We start from the raw sequence: 23689 nt of genomic DNA, 5'->3' as shown, positions 1-23689 counted from the left end.
GAATTTAAATGTTAATAATATCTAACAAGGGGCCTATTTTGGTGCCAAGTGCAAGTCTTACGCAAAGAACAGTTTAACTGTGTGGATGGATTTAGTTTTCTTTGTTTTGGTACTTTCCTAGATTTTGCCCAGGTAGAATTGGGGGCATTCACTCCATAATGCGCTGCTGTGGGATGGAACACAGCCGACTTTCAACCAATCGAAGCCGCTCCTCTCATTTCCAAAGGCTGTATTTTGTGTTATTTTGAGGGGGAAAATAATTTTAGAATGTTATGTAAGATGGAGACTGATTAGTTTTCAGTTTCAGTTTTGTACCATTAAAAGATATAATTGAATATCTGCAGAAATGTGAGGGGTGTACTCACTTTTGTGAGTATATTGATTACACATACTAATCAGTTTTAACAACCAGTCATGGTAATGTTTAACATTAAAATGACACATTATGTACAATTAAAACTACGTTGTTATGCTGAGAGCAGTATAATGCAAATTCCTAACAATACCATATATACTAGAACAATAGTAGGGAATGTAAAATGTTACATAAAATATTGTCTGCAATACAGTTAATTAAGGATTTATGATGAAGGTGACAATTTGATCATGACTTTAATTGTGCAGTTTGTCACTTGTTTACTCGTGACTGCCACCTCTGGCCCAAAGCGTAACTGTAGCATCTGTGTCAGGCTCGTTCATGGTGCGCGTGCAAGTGCGTGTACGATCTTAAAGCAACAGTCACAGTTGGCAAACGAAGACATGGCTTCAAATGAGGTAAGAAAAACTCCGTCCCCTCCCCAAAGAAACTGTGGAGTGTGCAGGGTGCACACACTCTACTATAAAGGGAAGATAAAAGCTGATAGGTGCAGTCAGGGTAAAACAGTCAGGGCTCCTTGTACTCATCTGGGCATTGGTGGAGCAGGCATGATGTAGCAACCTTTTTAAACGGCACAATGCACCTTTAAATGTTTTAAGCTAATCGATGCCATATAACAAAACTCAACTGGTAGATTGTAATAATAATAATAATAATTTCCCCCCCCAAATTTGTCCTTTAAAGCATTCATATGTAGTTACTAAATCAAATGGGTCACATAAAAACAAATGTATCGAATGCCAAAAGATTATTTTGTGTAAAATTGTGCCCCTTCTTTATAATTTACCATTATCGTGTCTATCATTCATTGGATGATTAATACGAGGGCAAGTAAGGCCTTACAAATGTGCTTTGACATTTGCTTATTGTATTGTGTGCTCGAGTGTACAAAATGTTTGACCTTCCAGTACAAAGCGCCCTGCCCAGTCCTGAATCCAGACTCTCCTGCATTCAAGAGATTCTCCAACTTCCTTTTTGGGTGTGTTTGGCTGGCCAGATGTTTCCTGAACCTGCCCTGTTCCCAACTCCCTCCCCGCCCCTGTAGTGAAAGGCAAGGGGAGGACGAGAAGGGAGTTTGTCATTCACTTTATACACACGCACCTGGACTCCCAGGGATTTTACCTTCAGTGACAATCGAGCTTACAACAGACAGATTTTTTATCCGCTCACCAAAGTCAGCTCCAGTTGTACTCCCGCTTGGTGAGGCAGTGATGTCGTGGGATTGCGGTCTGAGATACATGTTCTCCGTGTCCCCTTCGCTGCAGCCGGGCGGCATGTGCATCTTGCATGATAAGGACTCGGAACTGTCCAGATTGGAGATGGTCCAGAGACTGGCCAAGGATGGTTGCCGCTTCCTGCAGAATCACGGCAAGGGCCCAGAGAGGACAAATGAGGTGAGGGACACAGTACAGTGAGAAACTCTTACAACTCTATTATGTAAATATAGTTTCTAGATAGTAGCACTTGAATGTTTTGTGAAATGCTGCTATTTACAAAGTTGGCGCTTGAGAACAATTTATAATGATACTCTTTGATATTGTTACAGATGAGCTCAAAAGTCTAAGGTAATGCTGTGTAATAATATTAGCATTTACTCAATGAACAATTTATTGCATGTAAAGTCACCTCGGAAACATAACAACACAGTACAGTACAGTTATGTCCAGAAGTATTTGGGCAGGGAACCTTTTTATGATAAACATCACAATAGATTACCACTGTGTAAAAATAATAAAACATAATAATAGAAAATGGAAAGAAATGAACAGGAAAAAAAGTGTAATACTATACGTGCTGTAGTATTCATGTGTTGTTAGTTTGTGAGTTTTTCATTTACTTCCCCATATTTTTAGATTCAGATTTTAAAGGGGAAGTCAACACAAAAATGTTCTTTACAATAACAAGTTGCGTGTGCCCCCACTAGTCTAAACATGCTGATTAATATTGCGTTTGTGGAATATGAGTTATCGGTAAGTAGCAAAACCCACACAGTAAATTCTGTAGAGTAAATTTGACTCTAGTGTGTGAGTGGGACCAAATAGGCTCAGTTTTAGAGTAGGACTTGGAAGAGAGTAAAATAAAGAATTGGGGGGGTCAATAAAAGTCAATCAAGGGTTGAGGAACAAACTCACGACTGCCTGAGCTATGCCCCTCCTACTGTTTGCTTATCTCCAAGAGACCAAAAATTATGTTTTGGTCTATATACAAACTATTTGGTCCCACTCTAGAGTTAGGTAGATTCCAGCTCACACGAGCGATATGACAGACAGCAGGAGCTGCGTGGCTCAGGGAGTAGATCAGCTGTCTCCCAAGCTGAAGGTCATTCTTTAACCCTTGAGTGACTTTTATTTATTTTTCAATTCTTTATTTTACTCTCTTCCAAGTGTAAATGTTACTCTAAAACTGAGTCTATTTTGTCCCACTCTAAATAGAGTCAAATTTACTCTACAGAATTTACTGTGCACCGGTTTTCAGCCATCTCAGAGTGCTGCCATCTTGCCATTTGCTGTACATTAAAAATGACTTCAAAATTGCTCAGGGCTTAGGTAATGACCAATCACACCTCAGTTTCAGAAAACAGGTGACTCGTGATTGGTCGTTACCTGAGCCCTTAGGCACTGTAACGTCATTTTCAGTTGACAACAAGTGACAAAACGGCTGCCCTGATAGTGTAGGACATATATAGAACATAATATTGTTTAAAAAAAAAAAGGGGGTAACTTCCCCTTTATCTTCACCTTTGTCTTTCTAAGAATATTCTTGGCTTCCGTTAATGGTTTGACGGTTTTCTTTCTTTGCTTAGAAAGCATGATATTATTATGACATCATCTACTTTAGTTGTCTTCCATGTCTTTGGGGCTTTTTAATTGTTGTTGAGGTCAATGGAGGCGCACTAGATTAAAAACTAAACCTGGAAGTCTACAGTGGACATAAAGTCGTTAGAAGAGGGTATGCACGCCATAATAAATCTTAAGTAAAGATGACTTTTTTTTTTGTTTTGTTTTTTAATTTTTACTTCCCACTATTTTCAACTGAGTTATGGTTCACATTAATGATGGAAAAACTTTTGAAACTATTAATCTTGGACTTATTTTTTTACATCACATAAACCATTTGAAGAGGTTTGAGCAGTAAATCATAAAATGTCCATTAATGTTTAATAAATACATCTGGACCGAACTGTGGGTTAAAATCTTCCACAAGTTTAAATTAATTCTGCCAACACACCATAGTTAGTGAACAATTGGTAAAATTTGAGGAATGAAGCATAAAAGATTTCCACCACACTTTTAATAAAATGATCTCCTCTGATTGGTCGAAATTATGGCGGGCTCAGCTTCCTGCCGACTGGATGCTTGTGCTAGCTAGACTGCGCCAACAATGGCAGGAAGCAGTGACGCAAGTGGGCCGGACCACCGTGCGGGGACATTATGTGGCTTCAGGGTGGAGTCGAGTGCGTCAGGTCCTCGACCTTTTCTCCAAACACTAAATCTCTTTATCTTTGTTGTTATTCAACACAATGACGTTTTGCCTGCACAATTCCACTGCTAAACTGTGCATGATAACGTGCAAAAACTATTCTCATAGTGCCGTTATATACTGTAAATAGTGCACAATATACTGTACATATATGTACAGCATGTCTATCATGTGTTATCCTATCAGATCTTAGTTAATACTTGACATGGGAAATATAGAGATTATCTAGTTGTGTTTACAGATAATGCAATAGTTTACAGTAATCCAATGATGCGGCGCACATACCAGCCATGTGACTCATATACATATCTAAATATGGGCATCAAAGAGCTTAGAGTTCCCAGATGGTGAACGCATGACTATTTCAGTCCAGTGCACTCTTGACTGTTATGCAATCACTTTCAATTGTATTTAGTTTTATTTCCACATGATTTACATCCTTCATATAATTCATACTTAACATGTCATCTTGTTGGATCGTGACAACGTGGAACTGCTCACTGCAAATATTTTGCATAATGTGCAAAAAACAGTGATATGATGAGAGCCTGAGAACAGAGGCTTCTGCAAGGAACTTTTGGGGATAACATTAGTCAGCATCAAATGCTACTTTGAAAACCAAGCTAGTGTTTGAACAACCCCGAGCGGAATTTGGACCAAGTGTGAGCCGTGTCAAGACTGACATCTTCCAAGAAGGCCCTTTGAGTGTTCCATACCATGTATGCCAGCATCACAGTTAGAGCAGAGAGGGTCCCTCTAGCCAGCGAATGCATCTGCAACCCAAAGGGAGACAATCAACCATTTCCAATCACATGGCTCTCTCCACTAGCATTTACTCTTCTCCAGACAAAGTCCATTTTGGGAAGACATCAGGGCTTGATGAGCGTTGGGGCCAAGAAATCAAGTTCCAGGAGTTCTGTCCTGTTACAAGCACTGGACTCCAGAGAACTGATAACCGCAAGGCTCAGTCAATGTGTAGCAGTAGTGGCCGCGGCAAGAGAGTCGGATCAATAACTCATGGCGAGGAAAGGTTTCCTTGCACATTGACCGACAAACTCACTTAATATAGATCAACTTGCTTTAAGAAAATGCATCGATGTGTGTGTTGCGCTGTTTAAATGTGTGTAATGTGATATTTTGTGCACTTGTGGTATGTACAGTATTTGCTATGGCATTTCCTTATCCTACACTATGCTTGTATAGCATGACTGACACGTATCAACCAATCCTAAGACTGCATCCTCAATGTAAAACAGAAACAATTCGGTAGCATTTGCACAACAGTGTAAGGTTGCTAATTTTCTTTGCATATCAAAATGACTGTGAAAAAGCTTACTGATCAAATCAAAAGTAGCTCACGGCTACGTAGCTCATGTAACCCATATTGTATGAATGCGTCTGGAAGCAACGCTTGAACGCTTCTGTGCAAAAGATAATTAGAGCAACGACAACAAAAAAAGCAACCGCTTGCAGGGTGTCTGCACAGCTAATTGCATACACAGAGACGAGTGCTACACTGACTGACGGCTGAGGGTAGGGATGGGGGGTGAGGGGGGGCGGGGGGTGAAAGGGCGAACCGGTGCCTGCCACCATACATTGAAGTCCTCATTATGGCCAATATCTGTGATCCTTTCAAACCTGCCATTGTGGTTTAGAATTCTATTCCTTCTTACAAGCTGGATGGAACAACAAAAGTCTACGGTATACATTTACAGTCTGTTACCATGACAATGTAGAAGGATTTGGCCCAAAAAGTCATGCTGAGCATGTAAGTATGAAATGAGGCAAAATCAAGTTTTCCTCTCTGCTCTCTAGTGCTGAATGTGCTGAAACCACACCCGATAGATAGATAAAGATAGATATTTATATTTAAAAAAAACAATAACATACTTTTGGAGCATCCATCCATTATCTTAATCGCTTATCCTAATTAAACCAAAATGTAATGTCTAAACTTGTGTACGAATGTATAATGCAATACAAAAGCAGTCTCAGTAGAACAAGTACCGATATTATACAGTAACTAGAGGCTGAACTTCATCAAGTATATAAATGTAATTCTCATTCATTTTCTTTCTTTTTGTCTTTTTTTTAATGAGTATTTTCTGTCTTGTATTTTGAACATTATTTTACGAAAACATGCCCTAGATTTGAGTCCCAATATTATGTTTGTAAAAAGCAGCTCCAACACTTGACAGTCATGAGCAGAAAATGCATGTTTTTATTTATTTAGTTTTTACTTTATTCCAGACGGATATAACCATGACTTGCAAATAATTGGAATGTTATTAGAAGTTACTGCACTTTTGCCACCCACACTGTCTAGTTAGCTGTATAAAAAGAGGACCTGCCTATCTCCCGGAATAAGATTTAAAGATGGAACAGGGGTGACCTTTCCTGGTTCAGATTTATATCTGATTGGGTGACTTGGCATGACAAATCTGAATATAAAATCATAAGGACAGGTAGGAGACAGCAGACAATGTTAACTCGACACCACCGAGACCCCGAAGGCAGCAGTCATAATTTAATAGAGCCGACATCAGGAATCAGTAATTAAAATATGTATGAGCCACTTATGTTAATCCTTGAATGGGCTCCAAATGATACAGCCTGAATAATGATCAGTGGAAATCGGGCTTAATTTACAGTGCTGGCTTTGACAGAGCATTGTGATGGAAATCAGTGGTGATTTGTGTTAGTTGGAGAACATGCGGGGAGTAGACGTGGGGGGGGGGGGGGGGGGTCTCCTTGGTGATAATACAACCCCCTCCCTCTCTCCCTCTCTCCTGTCCAGCCTGTCCAGAGTGACGAGGCAGTGCGCGTGCAGGAGCGGGGCCGCTGCGTTCTGGTCCTCCGGAGGATGGCGTCACAACCAGCGAGGGGAGGAGGGAAGCGGGACTGGGAGGAGGAGGAGGCGGCGGCGAGGAACAGGAGGTAAAGTCACTCCACAAATCTCTGCCTGCCTCTCTCACTAACGCTTTCTCCACCTCTCATCATTCTCGCTGGATCACTCTTACACATGCGTCCATCACTACTGCTCCTATAGCACTGTGTTAGATGGACCTAAACAGCATGGAAGTGTGAGCTCTAGCCTTCCCGATCAAGTCATTCGGGGAGTGGGGGCTTTTTTGGACTATCAGTGTGGGCAGTGGGGGGCACAGGACTCTGGATGGCGGGGTAAAGGGGGCATGCAACAGTAACCACGGTAACATTGCCGGCGTGAGGGCAATGATGAGCCTGCTGCGGGATGAGATGCTGCTGCTGCACGTCGCCTTGGTGGAGCAGGAGGAGGACGAGGATGAAGACGAGGAAGGGTCCGAGGAGGGGACCGGCAGCAGCGGCGAGGGTACCGGCCGGGTAGAGCCGTCTACTCTGCCCACATTTGACGTGCCCTACTTCCGCTACATCGACGACGAGGGCACGGAGGGCGAGGAGGAGTGGAGCAGCGGTCGCTCGCTGTCCTCCATGGACGAAGACTCGTCCACTGACTCTGTGGTGTCTGACAGGTATACAGTGGTGTCAGGGACCCCAGAGAAAATCCTGGATCACCTGCTCAATGACCTGAAGCTGGAGGAGGACCAGGCGGCCACGCAGGGCAAAGACGCAGGTCAGTGGGATGCCTTCCATCTTTGTATTACTACTGTTTGGGTTCTTCTTTAGGCAGAGAGTTTCGGAATGCATAGGAATGCCTTATTATTAACTCATTTGCTCCCAAAAACGTATAAATACGTTCTATTTTAAATATTACCATGCTCCTAAAGACGTATTTATACGTTTTATGGTTTGTTTGTTTTATGCTACAACATACAGAAGGCTCTGATACAGCCTCTGAGCTGATGAGAAGCAATGGTAGTTATTACAAAAAAACGGCCAGCAGGTGGCAGCAGAGTATAAGAGATCAACCAGGGCCATGTTGCCCACTGTTTTAAACATATTTGTGAATAATGATGAAACTTAGCTATTTTCTAATGCTAATTGCTGCAAAACGTAAACAGATATAAACATACTTTTACTATTTGCCCTGATGCAATAAGAGACTAATCTTTCTTTTGGTAGGTTTTATGTTTTTAGAACAATATAACACAATATTCTGTGAAAACTCAAAATCCAATAAAACAGCAGGGGGTTGCTTCAGTTAAAATGGTTCTGTGATGTCGTCATTGTGAACAAAAGTCTGCAAGACTGCCTCACAGTTAAAGGTTTTGGGTTTGAATCTTGGCTTGCATATTAAGGCATTACTGCAGCCTCATGGCTCCGAAAAGCACAAACCTGTCAGTAATTGATGTCTCCCTAAAAAAAAATATTTATATATACACAGTATTGAATTTGCCTGTGGATGCCCCAAGATGGCAAAGATCTACATCAGTGGTTCTCTACCTGGGTTAGACCGAACCCCTGTCAGTCTCAGGGGTTCAGCGGAGGTCAAGACACACACCCGACTCAAATGATTCGTGACAATACCCCCTGCATTGGCTGCAGGTGGTCACGCTACTTTGCTTGGCCTGTGCTGCCGAAAATTTGGTCGACTTGATTGTTGTGATGGTTACGTTATGTTATTTCTTTATGATTGTAATCCCTACTAACTACGTTGAGCAAAAAAAATGAAAGTGGCCGGACGAATATGTGCAATATGAATTCACATGTAAAACTGAAGACATGGTGGTCCACAGGGTTCAATTCTGGGGCCTCTGCGGTTTTCATTGTATCTGCTGCCCATGCGATCCATCTTAAGACAACGGCGGTGGTTGTTTTAAAGTGCTCTAAAAATATATCATTAAGTGATAGGAGTCAGCGCCCTAACTGCATGATTTGCAATGCCAAGTTGAGCAATTCTACATAAAAAGCAAATAGGTGAGAGTTTCAGCAAATAACAGAAGACAGTTTTCACAAAAATCATCCATAGGTACGAATGTGATTTTGAATGGTTTGTATGCTCTGCATTTGCCCCGTGCTTACAAGTCCAGGATGCACCCCCGCTCACTTTAAGTCATCTGGGACAAACTCAACCGTGGATGTCACCATTGTTTTTCATTTTATTTCCTCTAATCAAAGGCAATCATTCTCCAATTTTGCAGTTTAGCTCTCCTCATTTAAGAGCTTTTTCATACAGGGAGCTTTAGAATGGAAACACACTTTGGCAACAAATGGGCTCACTCATGCCTTGTGGCAGCACGTACTATAATAATAATAATAATAATAATAATAATAATAATAATAATAATAATAATAATAATAATAATAATAATAATAATAATAATAATAATAATAATGTGACACTGTTGCCAAGGCAGAGGACACTCTGTTGCTAAAGCTCGGAAGAGAAATGGTGACCGCTGCCTGCAGAGACTAGCAAGGGGGAGACCTCCAGAATGGAAAGAGGGAGACATTTACATACTTGGATTCCTGGTAAATGTTAGTGGTCACATTTGATCTGTCAATGGAATGGAAGCAGGCGAAGCCCCTCAACGGCGATCATTACTCATTCTGATGAGGAAGTGAATGAAATTGATCTCAATGTAGTCACATGGGATTTGTTGTGTGCAGTTGGTGTTGAATTGAACATTGTAGAACAACAACACACCATGCACATGTATTGACGAGAAAGACATCTACCTTTAAGTTCACTGGTCTTGTTGAGTAATCATTCAGCATGAATTCACCATGAAATCAGTGCACTGAAGCTCACTGCATGTAGCACGCGGGGTGATGTCCCAAGGTCAAAGAGCCACATACCTAAAATGAGAAGAAGCAATTATCTCCGTCCACTGATGTGTAATGGTCTGACTTACAGTACTCAATACAGTATGCTCATTGGCATCATGCATGCTCTATATTGTTTTGCTCAAAGATGGCGAAGGAAACAATAATTGAAAGTAATTAGCTTCAGTATGAGGCAATTTGTGTGTTGTGTTGGAGGTGAACTTTTGTTGTCCATCAAGTTGTCTCACATCTAATTATCAGATTGTGAGATGTCAAAACATAGACTTCTAGCAACATTCCGCCTCCTTTGAATTTATGTAAAAAAACAAAGCGGCTTTTTGCTTTAGCCCTTGTTAGAGCTCTGATGTGGTCGTTTGCAAGATCTCTGTATAAATGAGGCTAATCACGGGAGCGACTGAGAAGGACGCATTAACCAGGAATTGATCCCATGCCAGCAAAATCCGCTATGTGAATAGCTTCACCCCACCAAACAACAGCATTCCGTTTTGTTACTTTTAGTCTGTGCTGCAAGTTTTAAAACTGTACTGTAGAATATTTTGTGTTCATAAACACAAGATGTTCCAGCGATTTTAAGCTTTTGACACATGGACAATGGCTCCTTGGTGGCAGCTATGGTCAATAAGTGACACATTAACAAGCTTAATTTGGTGGCTGTGATAATCAATGTTATGTCCACTTATTGAAATAGAAAAAGGATTGTCAACCTGATTGATTCCATGGGAGACTGAAAAAGCGGATCAGTGAATCTGTGGTGATTTTCCTCTATCGAGGTTTGGCTTTGTGCTTAACGTTGGGGTACGCGATAAAAGCAAACAGTTGCTGTCAGGCATAAAATATTCATATTTTGAATACATCATTTATAAACAAAATGTATACCGGATGAAACACCAAAGCATCAATCACATTTTGTGTCAGTGCAGAGTTATAAGCAATCAAATAGAGAGTGTGGACATGTGACATGTTGTCCCACTATGGGGCAAGTTGTCTCACTATATGGGGTAAGATGTCACACTGGATTTTTTTTTTAATGTGTAAACCAATTAGGCATGATAGTGTATTATTTTTAAAGAAACAAAAACTTGCGTTAACAAGGTTTCCTTTATTCAATTTTCCATAACATGTAAGTATATACAACCTTGAGGAGGACAAATAACACGTGAGGATATACTAGCAGAAAAGCAAATTAAGACGATGGCTTAGCACAATCAGTCAGTCTCCAGCATAGTTTGCAGCGATTCAACCTACACTTTAACGTGATTGACTTATCAACACATTTACAGGCCGAGATGGTTATTGTGTGTGCCATTGAAGATAAAGCCATGTTTGGGCTTGTTTGGGCTTGCTAGTGGGGAATCCTCACTGGGCTTGGTGGAAGTTATCATCAGAGGCTCGAAGGACTTTTCCTCACTGAAATGTCTCTCATGTTGCTCTCCTTTGAAATGACTCCATTTCATAAATGAGTCATGCTGGCAGAGATACAGTCATTTAAAAGGTCCAGTAGCACCGCAAAATGTTCAACTGCATTCTAATGATGTGTCTCCGTTTGCAGACACACTTTTGGATGACTTTCTGCTGACCTACCCAGTGTTTATGTCAACTAGTGATTTATGCCAAGCTCTTCTGGAACAATATCCTTCCGTAACATTCAAATAGTGTTAACAGGCTCCCTAAGTCAGAATCACACTTGAAGCCTTAACCCATCCTTACTTATTGCTGCAAGCGTTGCCGAGTGAAAGAGGACACGAAGGAGGCTCTGGAGAGGAAACAGAAAGTAGCGTACCTGGTGTCACAGTGGATGCTTCTCTGCAGGGACTTCCTGAGAGAGGACGAGCATGTCAAAGTGTTCATGAAGGTAGAGGACGAACGGTTGACACACACAAAAAAAAGAAGCACCTGTGGGTGTAAAAGGGGAGAAATGAAAACCGACTTTTCTTTGCAGACTTTGTACCGCTACATGCTGGATGACCTTTATGAGCACCCCGCCTTGCAGAGGGATTTGAAGGAGCTGCAGAAGCTCTACCAGCTGCATCTGAGGCAGTGAGTAACATGATCAGAAGTCATCGATGACAAAAAACTTCATCATTGATCAATATTACAACGACTTGGTATGGCAATTTCAAGTATGAACTTCTGCAGCATCGAGAGGAGAGGGTACATACACTGCACAAAGGAAAAGCTTCTTCTCCTCTCATCAATGCATTCTTTCAGAGGCTGACGAGGAAGCGCAGCGTTCTGTTCTTTTGTTCATGGAAATATGAAAGTCACGGAGCTCTTTATACTGAAGCTCCATAAATCGAGGGGGAATAAAATAAAGACGAGCTGCCAGATGAATGACAGGTTTATATACTGTTAGACATTATTAACATTTTTAATTATTTATTTTATATATTAACCATGTTGAAATGTTTTATAGATGTGAAGTAGGTGAAATAGTGTTAAACTCAGTATAATTTGACCTTAACCTAAGCTGGTACACCTTGTTTGGTCTAAAATTCCCTCTCAGTGTTTACGCACACACATTCTCTTCGTGGGAGCGTACTCTGCTTCGGGGGAGCGCACACACCCACACACACACCACTGACTCTGTTCGCATCATCACTCACGGCCACTCTAGATTTTGTTTTGGGAAAAAGTACCCTGAGAGTATATTTTGTCTAAAAATGAAAACAGGTGCAGTCTGTGTACGAAAATAATATTATGTAACATATTGTGTGAGAACCAATCTGTTCTACTCATTCTTAGTAGGAGGAGAACGGGCGTTTACTTCCAAAACTCGATTCTTTAAAAGCTGGATTCCGCAAAGGGAGGGGGCACATGGGCACTCTGAAAATTCCACCTCATACGTGATGTTCAGTGTTGTTGCCGTGACCGGAGAATTCTCTGTTTAATAAATCATCCTTGCAAGGTGTTTTTTCTTACAAGAAATCTGTCTTCAAATGTTTTGGAACACGCAAAAGAGGACAAATAATTAGCCTCTTTCAATACCTTGACAAGAAGGAAGAACCTGCACACACTGAAGCCTAATCTAATACAAAATACCCCTATACATAGTTAAACAACTTTTTTAATAATACAGCAACATGCAACATTTATCAATATTTTGGGGGTGATAAAGCTTTGTGATGTTACCACGTTAGGCGAGGGACACCCCAGGGTGTGCGGCATAGGAAGCTAGTGAAGCGAGGCTGCAATTTTAATAGCCACATTTTGGCACCCTTTCTGTCCTTGCATGATAACGAGCAAACTCATCTTCAATGGAAGCGGCAGCTCATTGCAACGTCTCATTTTTCTGCATGAAAATATGCGAGGAACAAGCTGCACATTCATCAAATTATTCGGAGCTGTTCAAAGAAAACAGATTTAGATGAACTCACATGCACACACAAACGCTAACTACATTCGCAATCTATAGCGAGCCATTAGCACATACATTTTACGTCAGGAAAATATCACTGCATCAAATAAAACGTCACAAAAAGTTTGTAAATATGCTGAAATAACTGTAATATTGTCTTTGCACTGACAAATTAGAGTGAAATCTGTTTAACTGAGCTCAATGCTATCATTCTTGTGAAAAAGCACAAGAAGAGTCGAGGCAGTCGACATAAAAATTAATCAGAACATCTTGCCGGCTGCCGTCCAGGCGAATGATGAATAATAATCAAAACAAAATTCTTATTACTTTTAATTAGGGGTGTCAAAATGAGTGCATAATTTTGAGTTAATTTAAAGTTCCTTTAATGCCACTAGTTTTTTTTATATCGCGCGATTAATGACCATCCCTTACTTGGGAAGCCTGTACTGGGGGAATTCCAGTCGCAACGCAGCAGGCTCGTCCACATCAAAATTGAGCAGTCATAAATGTAATAATAATGCATATATTTGTGGAGACTGGGGTCAAGCTGTATTTGACCATTTTAAAAATGTGCAGAATTTCACAAGTTACTTCATGTTAAAGATTAGATAGCTCTTAATAAAAGAAAAATGCACTTAGCTGTCACTAACGTCTTACAAATGCAATTATGCCATCTAGTGGCAGAAGAATGATGTCACCACAAATCAATATCACACTTATTTTTTACAGTACGTCTTTTTAATTTGAACTAAATTTTATGAATTATTATGAAATTATCAATGACTAAAAGATGCAGCCATATTCTATTAGTTTAACATGTTTCCACTTTTATGTAAACAAGAGTGTGAAAACTTAATTGTGAGTTAACTATTAAAAGTCCTGCGATTAATTATACTTTAAAAATGTAATCACCTGACACCCCTACTTTTATATATATATATATATCGCCATCTACAAGCTTTTGTGGAAAAAGGTGACCTTCGTGGTGAAGGTAACAATCCCCCACCTGACAAACACTTTGCCATGTGTGGCTGCCCCTCCTACTCCCTTATTTGGACCGCAGCCTCCAATCAGAGTCTCCCTGGGGAGTCTCTGTCCTGCTGCCCATTAGGATCCATTGCAAATGATTCCGCCTGATGCTGTTGCTGCTTTTGTTTTCTGGCACTGACTCATTCCTGCTCACATCCAGAGAGGGAGACCCACCACAACCAGTACACTTTGTGTGGGTGGTACTAAGTGACATACTCTACTATTTATAGGCTTTTTACAATGAGGCCCATTGGGAGGGCAAAATTGGCTGCTTTGTGCTACAGATTGCAGACTGAGCCAATCTAGTAGCTTTTCTGCAAAAGAAAGCCTGTTGTGTGCTCCTTGGAGCTAAGTAACTTAACTCCATTACTTGTCTTAAAACCTTTCGTAAAGGCTGCCTTAGGATTCACAGCACTGAGTGCGGAAATATATTTTTATGAGGCCAGGACGGCTGTTGCCCAGTGGGTCCCTCAGGGTTGGCTTTGTGCCAACATCCCTATTGTGATGCAAAGGACCCTAATAGACATAGGGCTATCCATCATAGCCATCCATCAGGCCTAAATGTGAAGAATAGGGTGAATAAATAAAAAGGTCTGGGGGGATAAAACCCCCCACCAAAGAATCTGCACTTCACCTTCTTGACATTGACTTGAAATAATGAAGAGAACCCATACACGCATACACTTTGATTAGACAGTGTGGGAGATGTATTTATGCAAATCAAGAAGGAAACATCACAAGATCCACTTCAGGGGCTAAATAATGAAACGTGCTTGGCTCTGTGTTGGTTGGTACTTTATTGTTGAATGTATTATTTTCTTTTTCAGCACGGTGGAGGAATATTCCCCTCAAAGAAAGGTGAGTGAATGCTGTGATTTAACTAAACATATATTGCCATGCTTCCTGCCTTGTTCTATATTGTGACAACACTCTCAGTACGCATTCTCTTTCTTCCAGAGCAAAGCACTTTTCCATCAATTAAGCCTGAAAGAAAATGGAGTCCTGTCCAGGGCCACACACAGACAGACCAAGGAAGGTAAAAAGTAGGGGTGTGCCCCAAAAAATCGATTCTCATTTAGTATGATTCAGATTCAATTTTAAATGTCCCAAAATCAATTTTATTTCAATTATTTTATACTATCGTGCCTTTGTCTGTGTGTGCCTTTATTTGGAGCGCTGTTCATGTTGTACCCGGTTTGGCCACCGGGGGGCAGTGTGGTTCCACGCGGTCTAATACACTGTTAAGTTGTAGCCACATTAGAGAGTAGAAGGAAAAAGTCACAATCAAGTTATTCCAATAAAAGTTGTTTTTTTTTCAGCGTGGAGCCGTTCTTTTGAGTGATAAAAGTAGCGCGCTATTTAGCATTAGCGTGTCGGACTGGAGTAAATCATTACAATTCCTTGCACATCTATAGATTGAAGCAAAAATCATTGTCAATCAAATCATTTTGAATCAAAAATCATTCTTAATCGAAAATCGATTCTGAATCAGAAAAAAATCGGAATCGAATCGAACCGTGAGACATTCAAAGATTCCCACCCCTAGTAAAAACATGCATTCCTGCCATCATAGGTTGTTCCTTAAATCTGTTCTGGTGAGGAAATATCCTCAGCATCCGCACAATGGGAATTCTGCCGAGGACTGAATGTGACAGTTTGGCATGCACATTCCGGAGTTATGATCCGGCTGTGAAAAACAATGCAAACACAAGCTGCAACAGCATGTTGAGCTGCCGGGAAGCCTCTCAAGGGAAGTGCTAATTTAGTGATCATGACAACTGCTGCGTTTGAAAACTAGAAAGACAAAATAGCACGCAGTCCTCGGGAAGTGAGTAAGAAAGATCTCAACTGGTAGAAAACTGACAACAAAAAAGGCATTACTGTATATCAAATTCAATATGACATTTGGTCTCAAGTAATTAAAGAGATTACTTATATAGGCTAAGGTTTTGTGTTTGGTTAGTTCAACAGTTCTAAAACCTTTTCCACCATGAAACACCAAAAAGAAACCTTAGCTCTTAGCATTACTAAGCTAGCATTAGCACTGTTATCTTCTTCGACAACCAGAAATAGTCTAGTTGCGATCGATTCAATGCCTTGAGAATAAAATGACCTGAATGAATGAGAATATCAACAGGCAAGACAACTTCAGCCATGGCTTCTACATTGGTAGCATGGTTATCAAAACTCAAAATTTGAAGATTTATTTTTTGGAGCATATAATCAATTCAAAATCAAAAAGATATAGTATCCAAACCTAATTCTCTGTCGCTTCTGAATAATGCCTGAGGTCCCTTAGCTCTTCTTCTGTTTACTATTATTGCCCAGCAGTTAGCAAACGAGGGGCGGGTATTTATTCCCTCTATTTTTCACAAACAGATATTCCAAAATAGTCGACAAAGCTCCTGAAGCCCAAGCTAACAGATTTAAAAAGTTAAAGCCTCTATAATATTATACTCAGTTTGAATATTTAACCATTGTTTTTGTTTTTTTTGCCTTGACAAAATGCAATACTACCTGTTTGCAGTACCATGTCATGTGTACATTACGATGGACTCGTACCTGAGCATGAGGGCCCATCCTGGGGCTGTTGCTCAGGAGTTGCTACAAGCAGTGGCTGAGAGGATGGGCGTCTCCCAGGGTGAACTGGTGCTGGTGGCCGTCCCTTATCCTGGAGGTAAACACTACATTATACAAGGTCACCTTTACAAGGTGATTAACATTAAGTGCACCTAATTAGTCCAGCACATACTAGGGATGTAACGATAACAGCAATATTGTGATATCACGATATTAAAATTGCCACAATATCATCGTCGTCATGCCACGTTATTAAAACCAGCACTTCTGAAAAAAAGTCAGGTTGATTTCCATTTGTGCAGTTCTAGCACCCTCTGGTGGCTAGTTTTTTTTTTGTGCAGTTTCGTTTTTACAAGGAATGTTTTGGCCCCTCTACGTTTAAAAGCCACATAATATGTGGAGGAACTCAATGTGTGCGTGGATCAGCAAGTGCCTCAATATTAAATGTTATTAAAGATTGTAGGTGATTTATATGCATTGGTGTTATGTACAAAAACACAATATTGTGTTTTTTTTTTAGTATGAGCTCATTTAAAAAAAAAATATTGTGACCTTTTTTTTTAACATCGCGAACCTCCCCACAATATCGTGATAATATCATATCGTGATGGTTGGATATCGTTACATCCCTAGTAAATACATGATTTGAAATTTAAATAACAAACAAAGTGAGTTGCTACTGATCCTAACACAGCAGATAACACACACTTGATTGCTCTAAAACTAAATTACTCACAATATATTGACCATTACCCTATTAAAAAGTAAAATTGATGTCTCCTGCCAAATGGCTGCTGATTTCATACATGCTTAAACCTTTAATGTTGGTCTAAACTGCAATATACTGGGAACAAGCATGAACTGCAGCATTTAAAAGGGAGACGCGTTTTATAGTCGATCAATAATCAGTTAAGTCCGTGTCTGCCTTCTTCCAAGTGGGATCCTATCTCTTGTACTCTGCTTGACAGATCTTGCCTGATGTCTGCAGCTTGTGATATGTGATGCATTTCCTCTCCTGCAGGCAGAATCCTCCTGCAGCCTCACGACACGCTTTTCTCCCCATCCCTGCAGCCGGTGGGAAGGCTGCATGTTTGCAGAAAGGACCTGGGTGAAGTCCTGGTAGGGAGAAGTCATCAATCACTTCATAATACATATTATGTTTCCATAAGTAGACCATTACAACAACCAAATTGTTATTGAAGCTACTCAAGAACAGTACAATCTTCTCAGAAGACAATGTTGTGTTGGTTGGAATATTGGAACATTTGATAAGTCGAGGACATTGATGTTGGAAGCATAGAATTATTTCAAATGTAAATGAGTAAGGGCTGAACTAAGGTAAATAATTATATCATTATTATAAATAAATCTTGCATTGTGTTGTTGTTTTTCAGAACCCATTGACAGAAAACTCAAAACTGCAACAGAGGACAGCCCACATGCTTAGTTTAAACACATGGGATGTTGCTGTAGCTTTCAGCAACATTGACTGGACCATATTTGACTCCATCCACGAGGTTTGTACCAGAACCTGACTTTCATTTTCCATGGTTGTTGTCTCAGAAATGTACTTTTATATCTAGATCCATTTAGCAACCTGAACCGTGTTATTCTGTTTTTGTAGCAAGAGCTGATCTACTTCACCTTCAGGCGTAATACTAGTGGAAACCACACGGCGGCGCTAGAGTTTTTACTTCAGCGCTTCAATGAGATCCAGTTGTGGGTGATGACTGAAGTGCTGGTGTGCACGGCCCTCTGCCAAAGAGTACAGCTCATCAAGAAGTTCATTAAGATAGCTGCCCAGTAAGTATCCATATAATCATTGTATTTCCTCAAACAATGCCCTCCATGCTAATAAACGCCCCCAATTAATCACTGGGTGCGTCATCCACTTAAATAAACACAGTTCAAATAGACATCTCCTTACCCCCCATGGAACAAATGCAAATATATTGTATTTAATATTCAAATGTTTACATGTAAAGCCAGTAATGCCCTGGCTGCTCTCTCAGCAGTACTGTTCTGGAGCTGGGATATTTATGGAAATACTGTCCTCTAGTGGCTTATCAATGAACTGCATTACCTTGTTTGCTGTGACTAATTTCACTTCATACCATTTGGCAGCTGCAAAGCACAGAGGAACCTCCACTGTTTCTTTGCCATTATAATGGGCCTGAACACTGCTGCTGTCAGCCGCCTCAGTCAGACGTGGGAGGTAGCAATCACACATTTTAATAATTAAAATAATAATAATAATATTAACTCTTTGACTGCCAGACGTTTTCAGAAACGGGATGTCGCCAGTGCCAGCCGATTTAAGCATTTTGACTGATCTTTCAAGGTCCACAGAAAATGTTGTGTTTGGACTATGGAAGCACACATACTACCAAATGAAAGATTGAACTCTCATCTTTCATCAGAAAAAAAAGTTTGTTTCTACCTTATTCCGTTCTTCAGTAATCAACAATAAAAAATGGTTAGTTTCACCGAAATGCTCTGTTTCGAAACAAAAAGCACTCTAGTGAATTCTACACTTCTTTTTGTCCATGAATGATGCCACAAACACCTAAATAGTGCTTTACTTCTGTAATACACCACCACCAACAATGAAAAAGTGTTTTTAGATTGCAAAATACGTTTATTTCCATTCAACAGTGTAACAATTTGACAAAACAATTTCGCAAACTATTTACAAATGTGTGCAACTGTGGTACTATTTACAATTATGTGGATGTTTCAAATACAGTTTTTCTTTTTGTAACACTGCCCTGCGTGCAAGGAGACGGAGCAGGATTTGCACAACAGAGTAGTTTCACTTCGATTGTCCGTTTCGCGTGCAGACTTTACACTTTCTTGACGGCCTTTTTTTCCGGGGAATAGCAAGTAGCAGACTGTGCCCACTCCTCCGATGAATATGCATTGGACTCGGGGCACTCTTCGTCGTCAGCGCTTCCAACTTCGGCGTCAACCTCGGAGTCACCATCATCATCATCGATGATGATCATCGTCGTCATCAATGTGCTCTTTAGCGTTGGTCGATGCCGTTCGTCTTTGAAAAAAATTCCCAAGCGTGAGCTGCTTGCAACCGGTCACCATGTTCTCTTCCCTTCCCCAGCCAGTCCCCTCTCGCTCCGCCTCACGTCTTCTACTGACACCTACCCAATCTTGTCAAAAGAGAGTCATAGCTGCCATCTAGGGGCCAAAAATAGTCATTAGGCTAACTAGATCTGCTTGAAACTTTCACCACAGCTGGCCAAGGCTTTCCTCCACCCGTTTCCAAAAAATAAAATAAAAAAAATTGGAGAACGTCTTTTAACGTCCTTGGCGGCCCTCCGTAGGTTTTTACTCAACGTCATTTAACGTTTTTGGCAGTCAAAGAGTTAATAATGATTATTATTATTATTTTCTATTATAAGCACTATAGTTAATATTATCTGTATTATTTCACTCACTTCCTGGCAATTTGATAGTAATATATGTTTTTTATTCACACAGAAAATTCCTGGCAAATTCAAAAAGCTGTTTTCTGAGCTGGAGAGCGTAACGGTAAGCGTATTTCAAGGTTCTCATCGAAAACAATGCATACTCTACACAGGTGTAGTGCAATAAAAAATACAATACTACAAAAAAAAGAGAGAGAGAGAGAGACAGAACTCATGTTATACAGATTCATTAAGGCCCTAAGAAATCGGAGTTTCAAAATCCTTCTTATTATTTCTGATGCAATATTCAAATTCCTTGAGCAGGTGAATTTTGTGTTCTTGTTAGCTTGTAAGCCATCATTTTTTTAAGATAATGAATAATAACTAAAACCATATTTTACCCCATGTAGTGAATGCATGATAGTTTCACTTTTTGAACTGAACTACTTAAATACCAACCCCCCCCATATTCTAGTTTTTTGAGATGCACCATATGGTAAAAAAAAAAAATCTTTACAGTGCTTCACGCACTATAGGATAAAACAAATGCATCTTTTTCAGTGACGGTCAATGTGCACGCACATTTGCTTTGAAAATGTATACACAGGATCCCTCGCTCAACCATAAGGCCTACAGGGACACCTTCAAGAAGATGAAGGCGCCAAAGATCCCCTTTCTTCCTCTGCTACTTAAAGGTGCCGCCATCACCCTCAACATGGTGACAACCACGAGTAGCTCAAAACTAAATATGTCGCTCTTTCTTATAGACATCACATTCATTCATGAAGGCAACAAAACATTTCATGATAATCTAGTCAACTTTGAGAAGCTGGTAAGTCACGGAAGAGAAAAGCTGCTAGGTTTCGAATCGCATTGATTACTGACACGCTTGTTCCTCCTCTGCTCTTTCACCAGCACATGATAGCAGACACGGTCCGTCTCATCAGACAGTGTCAGAAGGATCATTTGGGTCAGTACTCCTATTTTGTGCTAACCAGTTGCACAGAAATGTGAAGATGACTCCAAATGCTCTCCCTTTTATCACTTCCAGGAAATGGCATGAGCCCAAAGAGCAGCGCAGACGTGCGCGCGTACACGGATAACCTTCACATCATCGACAATCAGCAGACCCTGTTTGAACTTTCGTGCAGGCTGGAACCTCGGACTTGAAAGGAAAGACATGTGACTTACTGTAGCCTTCTTCTTAACACTCAGGACCGCGTCAGCAATCCGAGGTCACGCAGCTGAACCACCAACAGATAGAGAGACCCAATCAGGAAATACTGACACGGGAGAATAACACAAATGGAAGCATTGTTTTATTTACACATATCAGCCCTACAGACATAGCATATTATTTATCAGCATTTTCACATCCAACTTTCTGTTTTTTTGTGGCATATAGAGGGCCGGTCTAAACTGTTGCTGTTACTCTCATGTCTAGCAGGTGGCAGCATTTGGCAAGTGGATATGATATTATTCCAGTTAGGCTCATCTGGGGAGGTTTAGCCTTCTCTTTCCTCAGCTTTACTACACACAAAAATGTCACAAAAACTATATATACGAAAATGTTTTCTCAATTTACAAACAAATTAACCTACTTAGTGTAAAATCTGGTTTAGTTTAGTTTAACACAAAGCTATTCATATCCTGTTATGTGCAATCAATGTATGGGTAGGTAAGGATGAACAATTTACAGTATTAGTGCAGAATGTTAATGTGAAAACATGGGTGAAAAGTGATAAATTAGCTTCTTTTTTTTTATAATTCTCATTCAAGTAAATGCTGTGGACAATCAGAATAATTAAGTAGCAGACACACTCATTGACGTCGGTCTATACTCAAGGTTCTTTCCTTGAGACTGGAATACAAACAACATTGTTATTAGGGGTGGGAATCTTTGAATGTCTCACAATTCGATTCGATTCCGATTTTTGGGTGCGCGATTCGATTCAGAATCAATTTTCGATTAAGAGCGATTTTTGATTGACAATGATTTTTGCTTCAATTTATAGATGTTCAAGGAATTGTAATGATCTACTCCAGCCTGACTCGCTAATGATAATTAGCGCGCTACTCGCGGCACTTTTATCACTCAAAAGAACGGCTCCACGCTTCAAAAAAACAACTTTTATTGGAATAACTTGATCGTGACTTTTTCCTTCTACTCTCTAATGTGGCTACAATTTAACAGTGTATCATACCACGTGGAACCACACTGCCCCTAAGTGGCCAATTTGGGTACAACATGAACAGCGCTCCCAATAACGGCACACACAGACAAAGGGAAGACAGTATAAAATAATTTAAATAAAATAGATTTTGGGACATTTAAAATCGATTCTGAATCGTATGAAATGAGAATCTCGATTCTTATGAGAATCGATTTTTTGGCACACCCCTAGTTGTTATACAGTATTTGTCCAGAATGCTACAAAACCGACAATTTCATCTAATTTCATCTCATGTTTTACATGGATAGTGTGGTGTTGTAGGGAGGAGCTGGCGAAGATGTTAACTGTCCCTTTAGAGAAAATGTGAAGTAAAATACTGCAGCACTTTCAGGAGGTTCTGCATACATTTAGTGAGAAGTAATGAAAGAAAAACAAGTTTTCTATTTTAAAACCAATTGTTGCTGCTGCTGCTGCCCTAGATGTATCTTGAGTTCGGACTCAGTAGAATGTACATTATAGGCTATTCCATTTATTTGTATATTTCCAGTCATGACTGTTAAACAATGCATATTCTTTTTGTATTTGAACTGTATTCATAAAAGAATGTTTGTGTATATCCCATTTATTTGTTTCAGAATAATTTATTTCTATTGTCTGAACGTATTCTGTTGCATTTTCTTGTGCAGTTTTGACTGGCCTGTGTGTTAAGGCAAACCATAGATTGAACCAGTGTGCACCTAATAAATATTTTTCATAAAAGTAACCCAATTACTATAAAATGTGATTTTTATATTGCATTATAGTAAGGTACATGCTGTCACTTAAAATGCATTACTTGGATGCTACTGATACTGTTGCTGAAAAAATAAATAAAAATCACACACATGTGAAGGGTGTGTGTTATAACTAGGGATACTCACGACCACGACTAATACCGGCATGGCTCAGTGGTAGAGTGGTCGTCACCCAACCCAGAGGTTGTGGGTTTGATCCCATGCCTATTGTGACCACGTCGAAGTATCCTTGAGCAAGTTACTGAAGCCCCAGTTGCTCCTGATGCTGCGTCACTAGTAGTCGAATGTAAAGCGCTTTGAGGGCCTTAAAGGTGGAAAAGCGCTATACAGTATAAATGAAGTGCCAGTTACAAGTATTGGCTGCCCTCCAGTGGTCATTTTACAATAAGGAACTGGAAATTTGAATAGAACAGAAAGAAAAATGAGAGATAACAAAAATAGAAAATTGCCATGAATTGTATGCAATATTAAGGAAAAATTTATATTGAGATATACTGTATAGGTATTTTTTTTGTCATTGTTTTTTGGGAAGAATGTATGTATTAAGAAATATTAGTGGTATCAGTACTTAGTATCTGTATTGGTAACTTCTTAGGAGTTGAGTACTCATACTACTCCTACTATATCGAACATCCCTAGTTACAACTATAAACCAAAAAACAAACTCACCTACTAATGTCAAACCATTGATGCCACTTTTCACATGTTTCCGGCTGTAAAACGGTAAAAAAAAAACATAGTTGTTAAAAAAAACA

The 23689-nt window shown here is 40.0% G+C and overlaps 1 protein-coding gene across 3 annotated transcripts; it reads left to right on the top strand.

Moving 5' to 3' along the window:
- Nucleotides 1-1473: 1473 nt before the first annotated feature.
- Nucleotides 1474-23025, top strand: LOC144058090 (rap guanine nucleotide exchange factor 5-like). Of its 3 annotated transcripts, none has more exons than XM_077576320.1 (18): nucleotides 1474-1735; nucleotides 6619-6724; nucleotides 7306-7466; nucleotides 11130-11208; nucleotides 11288-11432; nucleotides 11520-11617; nucleotides 14792-14822; nucleotides 14922-15000; nucleotides 16492-16641; nucleotides 17566-17663; nucleotides 17939-18061; nucleotides 18169-18347; nucleotides 18669-18759; nucleotides 20040-20090; nucleotides 20574-20661; nucleotides 20734-20798; nucleotides 20882-20936; nucleotides 21018-23025. In XM_077576320.1, exons 1-18 carry the CDS (start codon nucleotides 1588-1590, stop codon nucleotides 21134-21136), a joined length of 1866 nt encoding a protein of 621 aa, XP_077432446.1. In that variant the 5' UTR covers nucleotides 1474-1587; the 3' UTR covers nucleotides 21137-23025. The 3 variants fall into 3 exon arrangements, with proteins under 3 accessions (XP_077432446.1, XP_077432443.1, XP_077432445.1); XM_077576317.1 differs by having other exon boundaries at nucleotides 1474-1770; nucleotides 6654-6793; nucleotides 7366-7466; XM_077576319.1 differs by lacking the exons at nucleotides 1474-1735; nucleotides 6619-6724 and adding an exon at nucleotides 1759-1770 and having other exon boundaries at nucleotides 7366-7466.
- The last annotated feature ends 664 nt before the right edge of the window (nucleotides 23026-23689 follow it).

The sequence above is a fragment of the Vanacampus margaritifer genome, chromosome 9, assembly GCF_051991255.1.
Source record: "Vanacampus margaritifer isolate UIUO_Vmar chromosome 9, RoL_Vmar_1.0, whole genome shotgun sequence".
NCBI lineage: Eukaryota > Metazoa > Chordata > Actinopteri > Syngnathiformes > Syngnathidae > Vanacampus > Vanacampus margaritifer.
The sequence above is the reverse complement of the archived record's forward strand: the minus strand, read 5'-3'. Positions and strand labels throughout refer to the sequence as shown.